The following is a 17767-nucleotide window of genomic DNA, read 5'->3' as shown; positions in this document are numbered from 1 at the left end:
TGTGAGTGAATAAATATTAAATCCACCGAGCCAGGGGAACAGAACGTTTTATTCATAAATATATTTGTGTGTATGCTGCAAAAGGTTACAAGTTTTAATCCAAATGAAATTCTGTGCCCCATGTCTAACATTCCTGGATAAAAGTCCACATTAGTGTATATCACCGGGTGTGTTGCTTGTCTTCCACATTAAACTCATCCATCACATCACACAGGGATTCCACCAGGTCTTCCATCAGAGCATAAACCTGCCAGAATGATAATATATGTAAATGGAATATATAATGTGGTATGAAGTACTGTTGAGAACCTACACCTCTGTACACCTGGAGTGCTCAAAAGAGTTACATGTTAAAAAGAAAAAAAGTCTAAATCAATTTTCTAAAACATAACCAGAATATTAAATTCTCTTTTGTACTGTTAAAAGAAGTGTAACACGTTCACCTGAAGAAAAGAACAAAGCCCTGTTTTTCTGACTAAATGGGATAAGTTGTCATGAAAACAAAATGGCAGACATGTTTTTTTCTCAATTAAGGACAATGAGTAATGGGACAATGGCCAACTTTAAAGCACATCTTCAGGTATAATCCATGTCTCTTATCCAGCCACATGCTCAGAAATCCACAAACAAGATTTGACATAAAGACAAAGAATTGGACCAACTGTTAGCCAAGAGTGTCATGTAAAATGTGAAGGTGAACAGGTGGGACATGTTTGCTTCCACATACTCTCAAGAAGGAATGGCCACCTTCTGTTGGGATTTAGGGGTCTCTCATTAATTCAGAAAAAAAAAAAACAGAGGCAAACTATTTTTCCATGGACAATAGATCTTGTCCAGACTGTATATTATTCTGGTGATTGTGTTTGTATGGAAGTGTAGTGAAATGACTAGCCTTTTGATGCAGGAGTCTTGTGTAAATGCCCATCATCTCCACCTTAATACTTTGGTCATCAGGGGGTTGTTGACTGAGGCTCTCCTGGCGGGGATCACCATCTGAAGCCTGCTCCTCACCTTGCTTTTCCTGACTGTGCTTCCTCTCCTCATCCTTTTTTTTCTTTCCCCTCCTTTTACTGTCCTTTACACAAACAGAAAAACGACGAGAAAGCAAGTGAGAAAATAATCGTAATTTAATTTCCTAATAAAAGACAGAATATTTACTGAGCATGCCTTGTTGATAAGACATGTTTGTATTACCTTATTAAAAACTGTTGCCCACATATTCATTGGCATGTCATATATTGAATGTGTGTGTGTGTGTGTGTGTGTGTGTGTGTGTGTGTGTGTGTGTGTGTGTGTGTGTGTATGTGTGTGTACAGATGGCTCAGCCCAGCGCAGGTGCTATTATTCACACCCTGGACGTGCAGTTGGAAAGCAGGTGCACTTCTTCACACATTGTTCTGTTACCATGGTACCCAGTGAGTAACCTGCACCGTACCTTAACTATGACTCAACCATCACAGTGTAGGAAACAAATCACTCAGCAAAATATACAGTCATGCAGTCGAGGTTCTAGTCCATCTGTAAAGGCAACATTCATGGAAACATAACAGGTTTGGAGTTAAACTGACACCCAAAATATTGTAATATGTGGTGAGAAACTGAACTCATCTGTCAAAAAGTTGCTGAAATTCAAATTTGGGAATATGATAATAGAAAGTCTTCGGTCATAATAATGATGGGAGTAGGGAAACAATCAGAAATATTAAAACATATAAATATATTGTCTCTTTTTTTAACATAGCACTCTTTTGTTTGCTATCTCACTCAGCCAGTCACAGTGCCAAAACACAATCCTCTTCTGTAAAATAATCATTTGCTGAGCTGCTATAATGACTGATTGGAGGGCAAAACACACACACACACACACACACACACACACACACACACACACACACACACACACACACACACAAATGTGGATAATTACAAATATCTAATGGCAGCAGTTCTACTCAGTGGCGTCTTCTAGCTCCAGTACTCATTCTCTGAAGAACAGAACACAGTGTACGCGCGTGTGCGCACGCGCACAAACACACACAACGACATGTCAGGTGATTGGACTGTGGGTAGGTGTTAGTAGGTGGGTGGTGTTTGTGGATGCTGCCAGTTGTAAATCAGTAGTAAAGTAGTAAATAGCAGATGAACATGTCATACTGTGAAAAACATGAAATTATTCTGCAATCTGCTGCCACTCAGTGGTGAGATGTTTAGTAGCTGCCTGTCAGTTCCATGTGAACTTTCACAACGAACATACCGTCTTGCTCACCTCCACTGGTGGAGTTGCTGCTGACATGGACTCTCCATTGTCAGCTTTACTCTCCACACTCCTCTTTCTCTTCTCACCTCCTCCTCCACTTTTCTCTCTTTCATCTTTATTTATGGTGTCACTCAAATCTGCAATTTAAGAACAATGCAAAGGAAAGACTGAAACTTTTATGGCATCGAACAAATTACGTCAGAACTACTGAGTATGGAAAGATGTCGCTCAATTCTACATTTTTATACTTTAGGGGTAAATCTGAAATTTGTGATATGTTTTAAAACTGCAGGCATGGGAAAAATTCCAGCATGCAGAAACATAAAACTGAAGAGCTATTACAGACAAATTAAGCTGAATTACATTTTGGTCGATTAGTTTGTTTCTTCATGCTACGAAATTATGTTGAGTGTGTGAAAAGGCCAAGGAGCTGAAAAATCAAAGCTAAGATTTCTAACAAACTCTGAAGTAATCTTCAGCTTAAATTTAAGTTAAAATGGATTTTAAGCATGAAAGAGTTTCACCCAGGAATACGGATCAAAGTCAAGGTTATCATTTAAGGTACTGATATTGAACATTTCAACAATAACTAGTCCTAATATTAGTAGTAGCATGTGTTTGTATGCGTGTGTGTACGTGTGTGTCACCAGAGTCACGGAATGGGGGTTCATCCTCTTTACTGATCCATGTGTCTCTCTCTGGGAGCCTCAGCAGGCGTTTGAGCCTCACAGCCTCACAAGTCATATATTCCAGAAGTCTCCTCCACAACTGAAGCCTTCAGGGGGCGCCAAATATCACCAAGAAGCAGAGGCCCATCGTGAGCATGTAGAGGTTGAATGTATGTGTGACAGTGTTAGATGTGATATAAGAGATACATGGATGTTGAAGCCTCACCCTACATCTGCAGCAGCTAGATGGTGGGGTTTAAGCGAAGGATTGGAAAGCTTCAGAAGCAGAGAGTTGAGCTGGGACAGACCCTCCTCCCTGGTGTCCTGAGCTGACTCAGGCAGGGAAACCAAAACCTTAAACAGAGCAGCAGATAACAGGAAAAATATGTTTATTACAGTCAAGTTTTTCCAGCATCTGTGTAATCATTTGACTGAAGCAAAGAAAATAACATTGAATCGAGTTGCTAAATTCAGGGCTTGTGTGCTGTTGTTGTTCTGATTAATTGTTATCAGGTACCACATCACTACATTGTGTCCCCACCTGTCTGAGTGTGTCAGTAGAGAAGTCCCAGATACGTCCTGGAGTCACTTCTTGCCACAGCCTCTTTAGCTCCTCCACTGGCTGATGAAAGTACAGCAACTATAATCATGGACATAAAACTTGTTGTTCGTGTGAGATGAATAAACATGTGATCGCAAGATTACCATGAATTCTTATCTGAATTACACTCACTGGACGAATCCAAATAAGAGTGCTATTAGCTCATCATGTATGTGAGAGGCCAAGGGCACTGAGATCAGCAACATATTTTGCGGAGAATGTCTCCAATTTAAGTCTTTACCATTCATGCTAAATACATGTTGGATTAGATTTGATGAGACATAACGACCTTCTTAATGTTTGGTGATGTTTTCCAGTGCTGTTTCCAATCATCCCCCCATTGGGAATTTGCTCACGAGACTCTTAATACAGCCACGCTCTACGTAACACCTGGACTAATTCAATCAGCCTCGCAACTGGCCTCTTAGCTTCCTTTTGCATTGCCATGGCAACATAACCTCTTTTGTGGAGTGTAGACACAAAAATGACTGGTTATAGATATTAGCAGTAATGATCTGTTATTACAAACTGAGCTACACGGATTATTAAAAAAAACCCAGATAACTGGGGATTTAACAATGATTGAGGACCAACATAAAATCCAGGTCAGGAAGGGACAGTCATAATGAGCTGTTCTTTTCACACTGACTGAGGTGGTGTGACTAAGATTCAGAGTGAACCAGCATCTGTTTATCTGGAGGAGTATGAAATGTATGATACAAACAAGAAGTACAGGATAGTAGATGACAAGATGCAACTATAAAAGTGAAATGCTTCCACCTGTGTGATTTACCTTGGGGTTTTTCCTTAAAAACTCTTGCTCCTCCGTGATGTGGAGCTCTGCAGGAGAGCTGGGTCTCGCTGGAGTGTAGATCCCCTGCAGCACCTCATACACCATTGACCGACACATTTTTATCTTCACTGCCTTTTCGAGCTTTGTCTGCTTGTGCACACGGAATGTAATTTCACTTAAACACAGGCAAAAAGATCACATAGGTTTGTGTTCATGAACCTCAGAGACATCTCTCTGACCTCCAAGACCCGCCGCTGGGTTGCAGTTCTGTCCTGGTACACTGACACCCCTCTCAGTGTCACCTGAAGCGAGCCTCCTTGCAGCAGTAAAGGATGAGTGTTGAGCTGCCACAATTCAGTTTTGATGCCTGCACTCTCTGACTTGAACATAAACTCAACCTGCTGGGTGTCGCCTGGAAGGATCACACCTAGATGGGAGGGTAAGAAGATGATTTTTGACCCAAGAACAAGCAACGAGTGGTGATGTTTGTTTGTGTACCAGAGGAGGAGTTGAAGTAGAAGTGTTGACTCTTTGCTTGTGATCGCAGGCTAGAGAAGCTCTGTGGCGAGGGAAGCTGCTGCCAGCTGAAGAGGATGGCTGTCGAACCCTCATTAAGCAGCTCCAGGTGAGACCAGGCACTTTGTCCAGTGGGGGCCTCAAAGATGATTGTGGCATTGATTCCTACCTCTCCCTGGCCATTGAGGAAAGCAAGGAAATAAAGAATGTTATGTGTGTATGAGTTTGTTTGGTAATGGTTTGAAATGTACGATCAGGCTGCTGTGTTGAAGCCATCCTCTACCTGGTGACTGGGAGAGTTTCCAGTCCAGGTAGCAAGCTGACCACAAAACCTCAAGGCAGGACTGATCTGGCTCCTTGAGTCACCATCATTATAATGGGCCAGTGGATCACTGTGGAGAAAACGAGACTGCAATACCCAATACTCAACTCACCAGTAGACATAAATCTAAAATGCGTTCAATATCTTGTCACTCAAAATACTCGTTACAATCGCTGATGTACGACACCGCAATTTATTTAACTTTTCAATCCCTGGTAGCCCAACCATGGATAAATCCAAGAAAAGAAAATATTTTTGTTGCTTGTTGAAATAAAATGTAGTTTTCTCCATAGCAGTTTCATGACGGTAAAAAAAAAACGATCTATGCAGTGTTATCTTCATTTTAGGTGTCAAAAGGGTTTTCTGGCTCCCGATGTTTTCTTTTCCACGGTAATCACGTCCAAATGGCTCTTGGAGTGTTTGGGTTGCAACCACTGACCCAGACTTAGTAGAGGAGAAGTACTGAGTCTGTGACATACTTTCTCTTTTTTACAAAGACGTTCTGACTGTTTTGGGTTTTCTCCACTCTACACATACTTAGCAATCTACGGTCTCAGGTAAGTAATGTGTGTGTGTGTGTGTGTGTGTGTGTGTGGGGGGGGGGGTGATATGTCTTTGTGAGCTCAAGACACCTATTTTTGAGTACTCGAAAGGTGAACACGATTTTTTGGGTGAAGTACAGCTTTAGGACTGGTAGACATGTGTTTTACTATAGTTTGAGACTACCTGGCCCAAAAACCTGGCACAGGATTTGATCTGATTTTGATTCAATCTAAAACAGTTGAACTTTGGACAGAAAGGCAGTCAGTGCTCTGGGAAAATACCTAATAAGTCAGTTAGACAATTGTTTCTTACACATTCTCACTCTTCATCACCTTCTCCTCCTCTTCCTTATCCGATATTGAGCGATGATACAAGCTGACAGTTGTGAACCGTTTGTCTGAACCAATCACCTCAAGTCCGCGGATGTCCTGGAACAAAAGAGGCACAGAGCGGTTGTTTAGAATGAATAGGTCAGTAATGAATGTCCAGTACACATTTGGATTCATGTTATTAAAAAATGAGAAAAAAAACCCAGCTTAGTCCTTTTCCTTCTAACATTAATGGCTGTGTCAGTATGTCCTGTCCACTTGCATCCATAGAGCACAGCCAGTGAGGATGAGATGAGGTGTCTAATAAAACCTCCAATGTGGCAGTACAAGGTGTCGGAACACACTGTCCAGTTGTATAGAGCCCCTTCAGGTGAACGCTAGCGGGCCTCCAGCCTGGTCCAAATCAGCAGCAAAAAACACTCATACTCACACGTGTCATTCACCAAGGAAGTTGTGTTTTAGGAGGAGGCATTTGTCTGTCTGCTTGACTGTCAACACGTTTTTGCAAAACTCTGAAGATGATTTTCACCTAACTTTGAGGAGAGGTGTAGGATGGGCCAAAGACGAACCCATTACACTTCAGGTGGGATCAGTCACATGCTGGCAAAATGACATGAGTTGTTTCTTTTTTACACTTTGACAAACTCCTAGTGGGTCAACCAGATCATCTCAGTTTTGGTCCGAAGTACTTTGAGACCTTGATGATGGGTTACTGTGAAGAGTGTGTTTTCTCTAAATTTTCTCCACATGATCAGATCTTTTCCTAACTAAGATTTTGAAGAGAACCCAAATGAACCTACAAGCTAAATTTAAATCGTGTTCAAAGTGCTACTGTGTGTTTACAGCAAGTAGATCATTATGATATAAAATATTTACTATTATTTTTTTCTTTGTTTACATTGGCCTTTTCCATTGTTGCCCCTCTATTTAGATATGCTTCATCTCTTTCCGGAAAACTGTTCCACATCTGAATTTTGGCATCAATTTATCTTTTAGGACAGACGTTTGACGACTATTTTATAAAATAAACATAATAAATCATACCCCCACATAACACACACACACACACACACACACACACACACACACACACACACACACACACACACACACACACACACACACACCTCTTATTACATTTTTATTCCCTCATAATAATAATAATCCCTCTTGGCACCATCATCTCTTTCGCCTCTTGCACAAATGTGCAGTCCTGTTGCTGATAGGACAATCTGTCTCTGTCCGTGTGTTTGTCAGAGGGTACTTCAATTCCCAAATCACCACATTAGCCACCAGCACAACAGAACACACTGCTGTGTGTGTGTGTGTGTGTGTGTGTGTGCGCATGTATGAGAGAGAGAGAGAGAGAGAGAGAGAGAGAGAGAGACATATTGAGCAAGAGAGAGAGAGAGAGAGAGAGAGAAATTAAAGGAGAGGTCAGAGTACAGACCAGATTTAAAAACAAAAAAGAGTACATCTGGATATATTTGACCATTATCAGCACCTGTCACTTAGCTTGTTATTTAAGACTTAATGGGCACTGGCAGCCACTCCTGATAGCTGTTATGCAATGTCACAGTTTTGGCCTCTTTTCTTGGACTCTGATACCTCAAAGATCTCACCCAGAGATTCTATCATGAAATATGTCACCCAGTGATTTGTAGACTTTGCTTTATTTTCTATTTCACTACATTCTATGGTAATGTATGCAGTTATTAGTGATGGAAGCCCTAAACACATTAGGGGTAGGGGCCTCATAATATAGATTTCAATACAGATTTCTATACACTTGAAACTCCATTAGAAAGAATGCATGTTTAAGCCTCTTTAGCTTTCAGTCCACTTCTTGTATTTGGTCTATGATCTCAACAGCACTACTTTATGACCATGCACGTTCCAGATTTCATAACTGTACTGTCTCTGTGTTCGCATGTATTTGGAGTGTTTACGGAAGGGTGCCTCATTAATCTCATTATGCATGTGTGCACTGTGTGTACATTTTACAGACGACGAGACGTTTCCTCACATATTTGTGAACCGTTTGGTTAGTATCCATGCCTGTGTGCAGACATGAATACATGAATATGTGTGGTAGTGTATTATATGGACATACAGGACTTCCCAGTGAGTTGTGAAGATAAAGACTGAATATGAACAGCCAGCAGCTCAAGCAGCTCAAGACAGCATGTCCTGAAAGTACACCAGTGATTTTGTTTGTTTGTTGATAAAACAAAGAATGTGCAATCAAGATCTGCGCTGTACAGATGAATCTAATTATTTTACACTGTCAGATGTTATTTCTGAACTGGAATGCAGAATTCCAATATTAGAGTTTGACTGGTGTGGCATCAGACCATCGCTACCTCAGGTCAGGATCCAGCTTCAAAATACTGACATGTTGAGTTAGATCCAACATACAAGACAGTATAGTTGCATCACCGTGTGTATGGATCAGAAATGTGTCCGATGAGGGCAGATAGATAGTTTTTGCACGTTATTCAAACAGACTAATTAGTTATGTTTTCATCTTGTAAATACAAATACATATATACATAACACAGACATAATGTGCCCAATATAACAAATATAAATAAATACAGACATTAATAATAAATATAACCCTAAAGATTCTTGATATTTGACGTGTTACAAAATAAAGTCCCATCATACATGAACCCATAACATCAACGTTTCTTAATCAGACTCCTTTTCAAGAATTTTATTTAATTCATTTTTTTCCCTTTTATTTTAAAACTACAACTGCATGTTCTGTGCAGTAATTCCTTCTGTACATCAAAAGTACAGTTTGTTATAAACCGATTTTCTGCATTTTACTAGATGATTTGTTGGTTTAACTTTTAACTTTTTGCATTCTAACCCTACAGGAAATATTTCAAACAACTGATAAGACAGGGGCATGTTTCAAATTTTCAACAGGATACCTTTCATTTTGGAGTGCTAGTGGGTTACAGGAGTACACGTGGACGGATGTGTTGAATTAATGGTGTAGGTTACCGGCTTTTTGACCTCCATGCCCTGTAGAACCACTGCAAGGTCACAAAACTGTTGCTGCAGGTGTTCACACTGGTCCCAGGTCTGAGAGGCTGGACGCTGCTGGTTTCCAGTACAAGTGAGTCCTACAGGATTAGAAATTGTTATTGTTATTATTATTATTATTATTATTATCTAAAGCCTGACCATGTGTATGTATGAAAAAAAAAATTGAGTCTCGTTTCACAGAGGGGATTTTTTTTTTCTATTAGATTTCCTGTAACTACACAACAATGAAGATGCATGGGAAGGCCAAGGATGTAGGGAAAACCTGGGGCACCGTCTGAGAGTACCTGACTCCTGCCGTATGCTGCATGGCTGCCCTGCATGTGTTACAGGTTTCAGTTTGCCTTGAACTGTCTGAGTCAGTGTGGCTGTGATGCCACTCATTTCATCTCCATAGCACTGGGGGAGACTCCAAAACTCACTTCCCACACGGTAACCCTGAGACACACAGTAGAAGGAAAAACACACACGAGGAAAGATCCTGTTTTAAGAGATTTTAGGTAATGGAGGGCTCTGTTAGCAACTGGTGTTGCAGATGTCTACACACACACACACACACACACACAGAGTAAACTGAGGAAAACAAATGTGTATATTACATGTCCAGACTGGATGAGAGGCAACATTTGGTTTGGAAAATCCCTTTGCTCTTGGATTTCTCTGAAACAGTTAGCTTGGTTCATCAGAAGCTTTTCGACTGGCCTGTGGAGCAGACCTTGACAGAGGTGAAACCAGCAACAGGTAGAGAGAAGAAGGGACAGAGTTATTGCAGTGAGACCAGGAAATCTAGCTGTTCTAGATCAATTAACTTCACATGAGAAATCTCATCTGAGAATAAGCATTCAAAAGGTTCCTTATTTTGTATCAAGTGATCAAGTTTCAATTGCATTTCGCTAATAAAACAATGCCTGTTAGTATACAGGCCTTAGTTAACTTAGTGTATTGTAGGTGGTGTTATATTTCTGCATCAGTATTTTTCTATACTATTAAGAATTAGATTTCTACATAGTTGTAACAGCTCACCTGATAAAAAGTCCTGCTGTCGTCTGCATTGTGTAAAATGCACATGCCAGTGCTGCAGGGCATTACTCTGACGATTTCTGTGGCCTGAGGGAATCCCTTGCTTCTTCTCCACAGTCTGAGAATGATGCTCTGTGAATGGTGGCTCTCTCTTGGACTTTGGTATTCGCTTTATCAACTGAGAGATAGACGATAAAATGATATACGATGTATTTATTAAAACTTGTTACTATAATCTGCTTTTTTATGCAAAAAATCAAAACCCGACTTCATGTATTCCAAGAATTCAAGAATTTACCTCTGTCTCTCCTCTGACCTTGAGATAACTTTGGAACGTCTCCAGATTACCCAGGATACTGTGTGGGAGAACCATACCTTGGTCATCAAATCGAAGCCCCTCAGGTCCTGAATGAGATATGAATAAAGTCAATCTTATAAAGTCAATCTATATGGAGAAACATATATATATATATATATATATATATATATATATATATATATATATATATATATATATATATATATATATATTTCTCCATATAGAAAACTCTTTCTTTCAGCTATTTTATGTGAGAATGCACCCTCAACCTGTATAATGTTGAGACTGAGTTTCTGGGGGCCCTGGAGAAGCTAAGGGCCCTCGTAGAACATTTCTAAATTCATCCACAGAGAGTCTTCTGTGCCGACGAGCCATGAGGCCTGCTTTGTGATGGCCCCTGGGTGGCTTTGGGATATGAATCTGCAACAACAAATTCAATTACAGTCAAATGATAGTACCTAAGTGTGACACACTCACACATATCCTTTTGTTTGTACAAATAAAATGACTTTTAATGAATGGAAAATAATGTATGGATGAGGGGGTTTACGTTATTGAGGTCAAGCAAATGAATGGGCATGTCCCCGCCTTTAGGAGTAGAGTTATTTGAGCTGGTTATCACTAAAATTGAGGAGAGGAGAGGAGAGGAGAGGAGAGGGGATGGGAGGAGGAGAGAGAGATTATCATGACTCATGGTGCATCAGCAATTTCATGGTTTTAAAAAGTGAAAAAAAGGTTCATCTTCATTTTACACCGAGGATTTCAGAGCTCACACACATGCAGAGAAAAGCAGATCACCATGTATAACTGACACGGTTATGCAATAGTGGTAATTTCCCTTTGTCCAGCAGTACATGATTATCGTTTCCATGGCCACAACAAGAATTGAAATCTTTGGCTTTTGTAATGTTTCATTTCATATCCTCAATCTTTCAATTCACTGTCACAGTTGTGCGGAGGAGTGCTGGATTTTGCGAGATCCACCTTTGGCCCTTCAGAGAAAAAAACTGCTGCAGCGATTTTATCACTAGGTAAAAACGAAGCAAAAGAAAAGCCAATGATATTACATATTTTGTGGGTTATTTGTATTTTGTTGATTGTATTTATCGCTAACATTTGAGCATGTGTTCTTATGCTGAAGGGTGCTAATGGTCAAGGTCAGAGGTGACATTCATTTTCATCAAAGAAGCTTGGAAAACAGATGCAGAAGAGTCTGTTCTGTAAGCACAAAGAGGAAGTGACCGACCGGTGAAAGCGAGCCGCAGCTGACCTGGATGACTAAGAGGTCTGACCTGGATGACAAAGAGGTCTTCTTCACTCCGTCTTCGGTGTCTCCCCACAGTCACTGAGGCTCAGATGCTAACTAGCTTTAGCGCTATTATTATAAAGGCATTCTCTCCTGTTCTTTTCACACAGACGGGCGATAGTGAGTCTGAGGTTTGGAAAAACCTGTGCCGTTTCCTTTTAATACATCATTTCCAGCTCTAGTCTTGAAATTTGTGAAGTTACAAGGTTGCACACCAGCGTCTCTGCTTTGTGCCTCAGCTGCGTCGTAACCACGGCAACGGACGCCTACAATAGCGGAGCTTTTATTTTTTTTTCTTTCCCCAAGTTTTCAAAGCGTAGACAGATAGATAGATAGACAGACAGATAGATAGATAGATAGATAGATAGATAGATAGATAGATAGACAGATAGAGAGACAGACAGATAGATAGATAGACAGATAGATAGACAGACGGACAGATAGATAGATAGACAGATAGATAGACAGACAAATACATAGAAAGACAGATAGATAGACAGATCGATAGATAGATAGACAGATAGATAGACAGACAAATACATAGAAAGACAGATAGATAGATAGATAGATAGATAGATAGATAGATAGATAGATAGATAGATAGACAGATAGACAGATAGATGGGTCCATATATATGTGATAGTCTGTTTTTCAGAATATAGCAACGCAATTATTTCCAGCCAGCCTACTTTTTCTACTCTTATTCTATTCAGATTGTAAGAGTATGTAGGGACAATATATACCAAGGATTACATATAATATTTTTGTAATAGTAGAATATCCAATGCATGATTAGAAACCATTGTCCAAAACTGAAGAAAATGTAAATGATATTCAATGTTTTCGCAGTTGTATAGTCTCTATTTGCCTGTGTTGTCCTGAGAAGCACACCAACCCTCCCTGTCAATCAGCGTGACGCGGATGAGCCACGGGGTGGAGGATGGTCCATATAAGACCACTGACCACAGCCGCAGCGCCAGAGACGAGCGTGAGTAGGCCTGTACGGGTGTAGTTGGAGGCTCTGTCCACTTGGTTCCACGACTCAACGCCGATACCATCACTTCGTGATGGAGATGAGCAGCATCCTCGCCAGGAGGCAGACCACCTCCATCTGCAGTTCACCCATCACGCGCCCGCTCAGCTGCTCCACCTTAGATGGTCCCCAGTTCCACGGGAAAAGGGACGCTCAGTGCGCTGGGCCATCCAAAGTTTTACTGGCATACAAAAACGCTTCCCAGCACTTGAGTTCGTCAGGAATAAAGGCGGGTTTGGGGATACTTAAAATGGCCACAGTTCAGTGGAAACAGGAAAAGAAGACGCGCTCAGGGTCAGCCATGAGAACCCCTGCGAAAAGCGGCCATACCTGCAAGAGATCCCCGTTTGACCAGCTGGCTGCTCTGGTTCTAAACGGTCGCACTCTTCACCGCCAAATTGCCCAAGAGCTCCGACCAGACCCCCTGTGTTCCACCAAGCCCCAGAACTGTAAGCGCATCGTGGTCCTCGGTGCGCCACGGGTTGGCAAGACCTCCATACTGCGAAGATATCTCCGGGATGGATTTGTAGAAGAGTACAATCCCACCTCCGAAGATTTCCTGAGGAAACTGTTTCGTATCCGCGGAGAGACGTACCAAATTGACATCCTGGATGCGTCCAGGGAGAGGGACTTCCCAGCCAAGCGGCGACTCTCTATCCTCACTGGTGCGTATTGATTATTAATTTCAGTTAAGCAAAAATGCATATGATCTCTGTCAGTCAGTTGTGAGGTGATTATTTCTGGGCACAACTTTTATTGTCTCTCTCCTGGATAACGAGCGATGTGATGACAAATCCTTATCATATGTTTGCAGGAGACATTTTTCTTCTTGTCTTCAGTCTGGATGACAAGAGCTCTTTCGAGGAGGTGTGCGCCCTGCGAGCAGAGATTGTGGCTGCTAAATCCAAACTCACCAAATCATCCGCGCCAGAGCAGTGCACACAGCCGCGGGTGGCCCTGGTGGTCTGCGCCAATAAGGTAGACCTACTGGAGTCTGAGAGAGAAATAACCCAGGAGGAGGTGCTCCAAGTCCTCGGTGATGACTGCGCCTATTTTGAAACATCTGCAAAGGACAGCACTAATCTAGAGAAAGTCTTCGAGACTTTGGCAAAGCGCGGCGGTCTCCCGGCGGAAACTGGACCGTCACAGCACCGCAAAGTGTCTCTCCGTTCATACCAGGCTATGCGAACAGGACGCGCTCCAGGGATGAGGGGCAGCCAGGCTGCGGGGCGTGATGATGCCTGCGGGGTGCTTTACCCACTGGCCCGTCGGCCGAGTTTTAGCACGGATCTCCGACAAGTCATTGGACCACAAACTGCACGAAAGACTGGGAAAGTGCTGGAAAAATGCCAGATTCAGTGAGAGAATAGAGTGTTACAGACATAATTGATAATAAATAGCGATGGTGTCATTTATCATGAATGTGGCTTTATGAAGTAAAACCAGGCAGAAGTGAAGTTACAGAGCAACTGATTGTAACTGGGGGCTCTCTCTCATTTTCACCCTGGTTGGCCAAAAGGTCATACACAAAATAATACAAGTGATGTATGGGAATGTTATTTAAGATGATGTTTTTGAAATAAAACCTTTTTTTATGAAAAAAATGGCTTGCATATCATGGCTATGTGTGTGTGTGTGTGTGTGTGTGTGTGTGTGTGTGTGTGTGTGTGTGTGTGTGTGTGTCAGACCTGCCCATTCACACAACTGTGAGAGAAAGTGGGAGGATGTTGAGTCAGGAACTTGATTAGGCCTATTGATTATGCTATGATAGTTGCATAATATATATTCATAATACACTCTCTCGCCCACTCTTTTTTTCACTCTTGTGTGTGTGTGTGTGTGTGTGTGTGCGTGCGCTTGCGTGCGTGCGTGTGCATGTGTATATGTGTGTGGGAATGAATTCGTGATTGCCAGAAGTCCACAGCCTTAATACCACACGAAACACGCAGATTGAAGAGGATCCCAGTTTGGCATATACCTTCCCATCCTACATTGATCTATAAATGATCTCACAGATTGGCCAGTCGTGGCCCTTCCTGTTGCTAAACCACAAACTGACACAAGTAATTCCACTTTTAAATTCATAGTCCAAGTGCATAATGCCAGTTTACTCCCTGAATTATACATTTCTGCAAAATAATCAGCCTTTTTCAACGCCAAGCAGGAGAAGCAATAGGCATTAGAGATGGCTCTATTCCAGCTATTTTCAGGAAGCCATATCAGGGTGTGTCTGGCACACGTAAATTGAAGGCATTCTGTTGTTATTAATGCCCCTTTTCTCATCACTTAATTTCACATCATTGCAGAATACAAACCTGCATTGAGGTGAGTCAGGGCCCTGATATTGTGCACTCTAGTTTATATCTTAAACAGAGTCAGACCATCACCTGGGCTTATCTATCATTGTCAAAATGGCTGCTGTGAAAAGGGGCCTGTTCAACCCGTGCTTTTCCTGCACTGACAAGTCAAGATGTCTGTCATTAAAAGGGGTATTACAAACACAGGATCCCTGTCAGTCCCCGTGTGCTCAGCTAAAAACTTGCTACTCACAAAATACAATTGCACTGGTGTGGATGTGCAGTAAGAGACAGACTCACAACACCTTTGTGCCGTTATCACCTAAGAATAGTGGTAAAAGTCCCAATCCTCACACCTCTCCTTTATGCTTTATGCCTTTTTTACCCAAAGAGCTCTAAATTGGGTACCATCACAATGATCCTCGGTGTGGAAACTAATATGCCATGTGTGGTTTTCTCAAAAAAGCCAATGTAAGAGCATGGTTTCTTTTTGTTGACTCACACAGCTCTAATTGGGTCTCTATAGTTAAAATGTGTGCTGCGGTGAGTCATGGTGCCTGAGAATCACTGTCTGGGTCAAACAGAGGCTCACACATATAAAGAGGAGTGCTGCTAATAATGCATGTAGGGCAGAGCCAGGCTCGCATTGACTGAAATTTCAGTTACAATAATTACTGTTGAAGGGTAATGAGTCACAATATTTGCAGTGTTTTACATTTAAAAACTGATATGAAGTCCGTGGGCTTATTTAAACTGTTCCTGAGAGTTTTTTCTGGCTCATTATTTTGACTCCATGTGTTGGCTGAAAACTCTTGCTGATAATTAAATGTTTCCAACAGATGCATATTAAAAGCTGCACGTTCCAAATGCTCCTCCTGGAACCGTCACCTTACCGTGGTGGAGGAGTTTGAGTGCCCTAGTGACCCTAGGAGCTATGCTGTCGGGGGCATTTTGCCCCTGGTAGGGTTACCCAAGGCACACTGGTCCTAGGCGAAGGGCCAGACAAAGAACGGTTCAACAGACCCTTCATGGAAAAACCAGCAAGTGCGATGTGTACCCTGCCCGGAGGGGCACCAGGGCCCCGACCTGGAGCCAGGCCCAGGGTGGGGGCTCGAAGGCGAGCGCCTGGTGGCCGGGCCTTGGTCCGTGGGGCCCGGCCGGGCCCAGCCCGAAGAGGAGACACAGGCACGTCCTCCCTTGGATTCACCACTCATCGGGGGAACCGGAGGGGTCCGGTGCAATGTGGTTTGGGTGGCAGTTTCAGGCGGGTGCCTCGGCTGTCTGAACCACAGACATGGAAGCTGGCTTTTGGGACATGGAACGTTACCTCTCTGGTGGGGAAGGAGCTGGAGCTGGTGGAAGAGGTTGAGCGTTACCGGCTAGATATAGTCGGCCTCACCTCGACACATAGCTCTGGGTCCGGAACCCGAATCCCTGAGAGGGGTTGGACTTTCTCTTTTGCTGGAGTTGCTCCGGATGAGAGGCGGAGGGCGGGGGTGGGCTTTTTGGTTGCCCCTCGACTCTCTGCCTGTACGTTGGGGTTTACCCCCGTGGACGAAAGGGTTGCTTCCCTGCGCCTTCGGGTCGGGGAATGGGTCCTGACTGTGGTCTGCGCACATGCGCCGAACACTAGTTCAGAGTACCCACCCTTTTTGGAGTCCCTGGGAAGGGTACTGGATGGTGCCCCGGCTGGGGACTCCATTGTCCTACTGGGAGACTTCAACGCTCACGTGGGCAACGACAGCATGACCTGGAGAGGTGTGATTGGGAGGAACGGCAGGCCCGACGTGAACCCGAGTGGTGTTCAGTTATTGGACTTCTGTGCAAGTCGCAGTTTGGCCATAACGAACACCATGTTCGAGCATAAGGATGCCCACCGGTGCACGTGACACCAGGACACCCTAGGTCGCAGGTCTATGATCGATTTTATAGTCGTATCATTTGACCTGCGACCGCATGTTCTGGACACTCGGGTGAAGAGAGGAGCTGAGCTGTCAACTGATCACCACCTGGTGGTGAGTTGGATCAGATGGCAGGGGAAGATGCCGCGCAGACCTGGCAGGCCCAAACGAGTAGTGAGGGTTTGTTGGGAACGCCTGGCAGAAGAACCAGTCAGAACGATCTTTAACTCCCACCTCTGGCAGAGCTTTGATCACATCACGGGGGTAGTGGGGGACATTGAGTCCGAATGGGCCATGTTCCGCTCTGCCATTGTCGAGGTGGCTGCTGTGAGCTGTGGCCGCAAGGCTGCTGGGGCCGGCCGCGGGGGTAATCCTCGAACCCGCTGGTGGACACCAGAGGTGAGGGGAGCCGTCAGGCTGAAGAAGGAGGCTTACAGGGCATGGCTGGCCTGTGGGTCTCCAGAGACAGCTGACCGGTACTGGCAGGCCAAACGGTGTGCAGCTGTGGCGGTCGCCAAAGCAAAAACTCTGGCGTGGGAAGAGTTCGGTGAGGCCATGGAGAACGACTATCGGTCGGCTCCAAAAAGGTTCTGGCAAACCGTCCGTCGCCTCAGGGGGGGAAGGCGGCAACTTGCCCACACTGTTTACAGTGGGGGTGGGAGGCTGCTGACGTCAACTGGGGAGATAATTGGGCGGTGGAAGGAATACTTTGAGGAACTCCTCAATCCCACCAGCACGTACTCCGTGGAGGAGACAGAGTCTGGGGAGTGCTTGGGGGGGGGTCGTCCAATCTCCGGGGCAGAAG

The 17767-nt window shown here is 43.4% G+C and overlaps 2 protein-coding genes across 9 annotated transcripts; one reads left to right on the top strand and one right to left on the bottom strand.

Moving 5' to 3' along the window:
- Positions 1-36: 36 nt before the first annotated feature.
- mycbpap (mycbp associated protein) lies at positions 37-16037 on the bottom strand. 8 transcript variants are annotated; one of them, XM_086210905.1, is made up of 19 exons: positions 15955-16037; positions 10976-11046; positions 10695-10845; positions 10405-10511; positions 10110-10284; positions 9686-9801; positions 9374-9524; positions 9045-9166; positions 6013-6128; positions 5119-5227; positions 4818-5010; positions 4559-4746; positions 4320-4466; positions 3467-3565; positions 3152-3279; positions 2905-3032; positions 2255-2394; positions 893-1075; positions 37-247 (listed from the first exon to the last, which is right to left on the bottom strand). In XM_086210905.1, exons 2-19 carry the CDS (start codon positions 11003-11005, stop codon positions 161-163), a joined length of 2370 nt encoding a protein of 789 aa, XP_086067031.1. In that variant the 5' UTR covers positions 11006-11046; positions 15955-16037; the 3' UTR covers positions 37-160. The 8 variants fall into 8 exon arrangements, with proteins under 8 accessions (XP_086067031.1, XP_086067032.1, XP_086067035.1 ...); XM_086210906.1 differs by lacking the exon at positions 15955-16037 and adding an exon at positions 12695-13702; XM_086210909.1 differs by lacking the exon at positions 15955-16037 and adding an exon at positions 11718-12638 and having other exon boundaries at positions 935-1075.
- rasd2b (RASD family member 2b) lies at positions 11387-14320 on the top strand. Its single transcript, XM_086210943.1, has 4 exons — positions 11387-11456; positions 11567-11710; positions 12581-13429; positions 13579-14320. Exons 3-4 carry the CDS (start codon positions 12799-12801, stop codon positions 14124-14126), a joined length of 1179 nt encoding a protein of 392 aa, XP_086067069.1. The 5' UTR covers positions 11387-11456; positions 11567-11710; positions 12581-12798; the 3' UTR covers positions 14127-14320.
- Positions 16038-17767: the final 1730 nt, after the last annotated feature.

Source organism: Aulostomus chinensis, chromosome 8, assembly GCF_037954235.1.
Source record: "Aulostomus chinensis isolate RoL2024-O1b breed Wild chromosome 8, RoL_Achi_v1.0, whole genome shotgun sequence".
In the NCBI taxonomy this organism is placed as follows: Eukaryota; Metazoa; Chordata; class Actinopteri; order Syngnathiformes; family Aulostomidae; genus Aulostomus; species Aulostomus chinensis.
The sequence above is the reverse complement of the archived record's forward strand: the minus strand, read 5'-3'. Positions and strand labels throughout refer to the sequence as shown.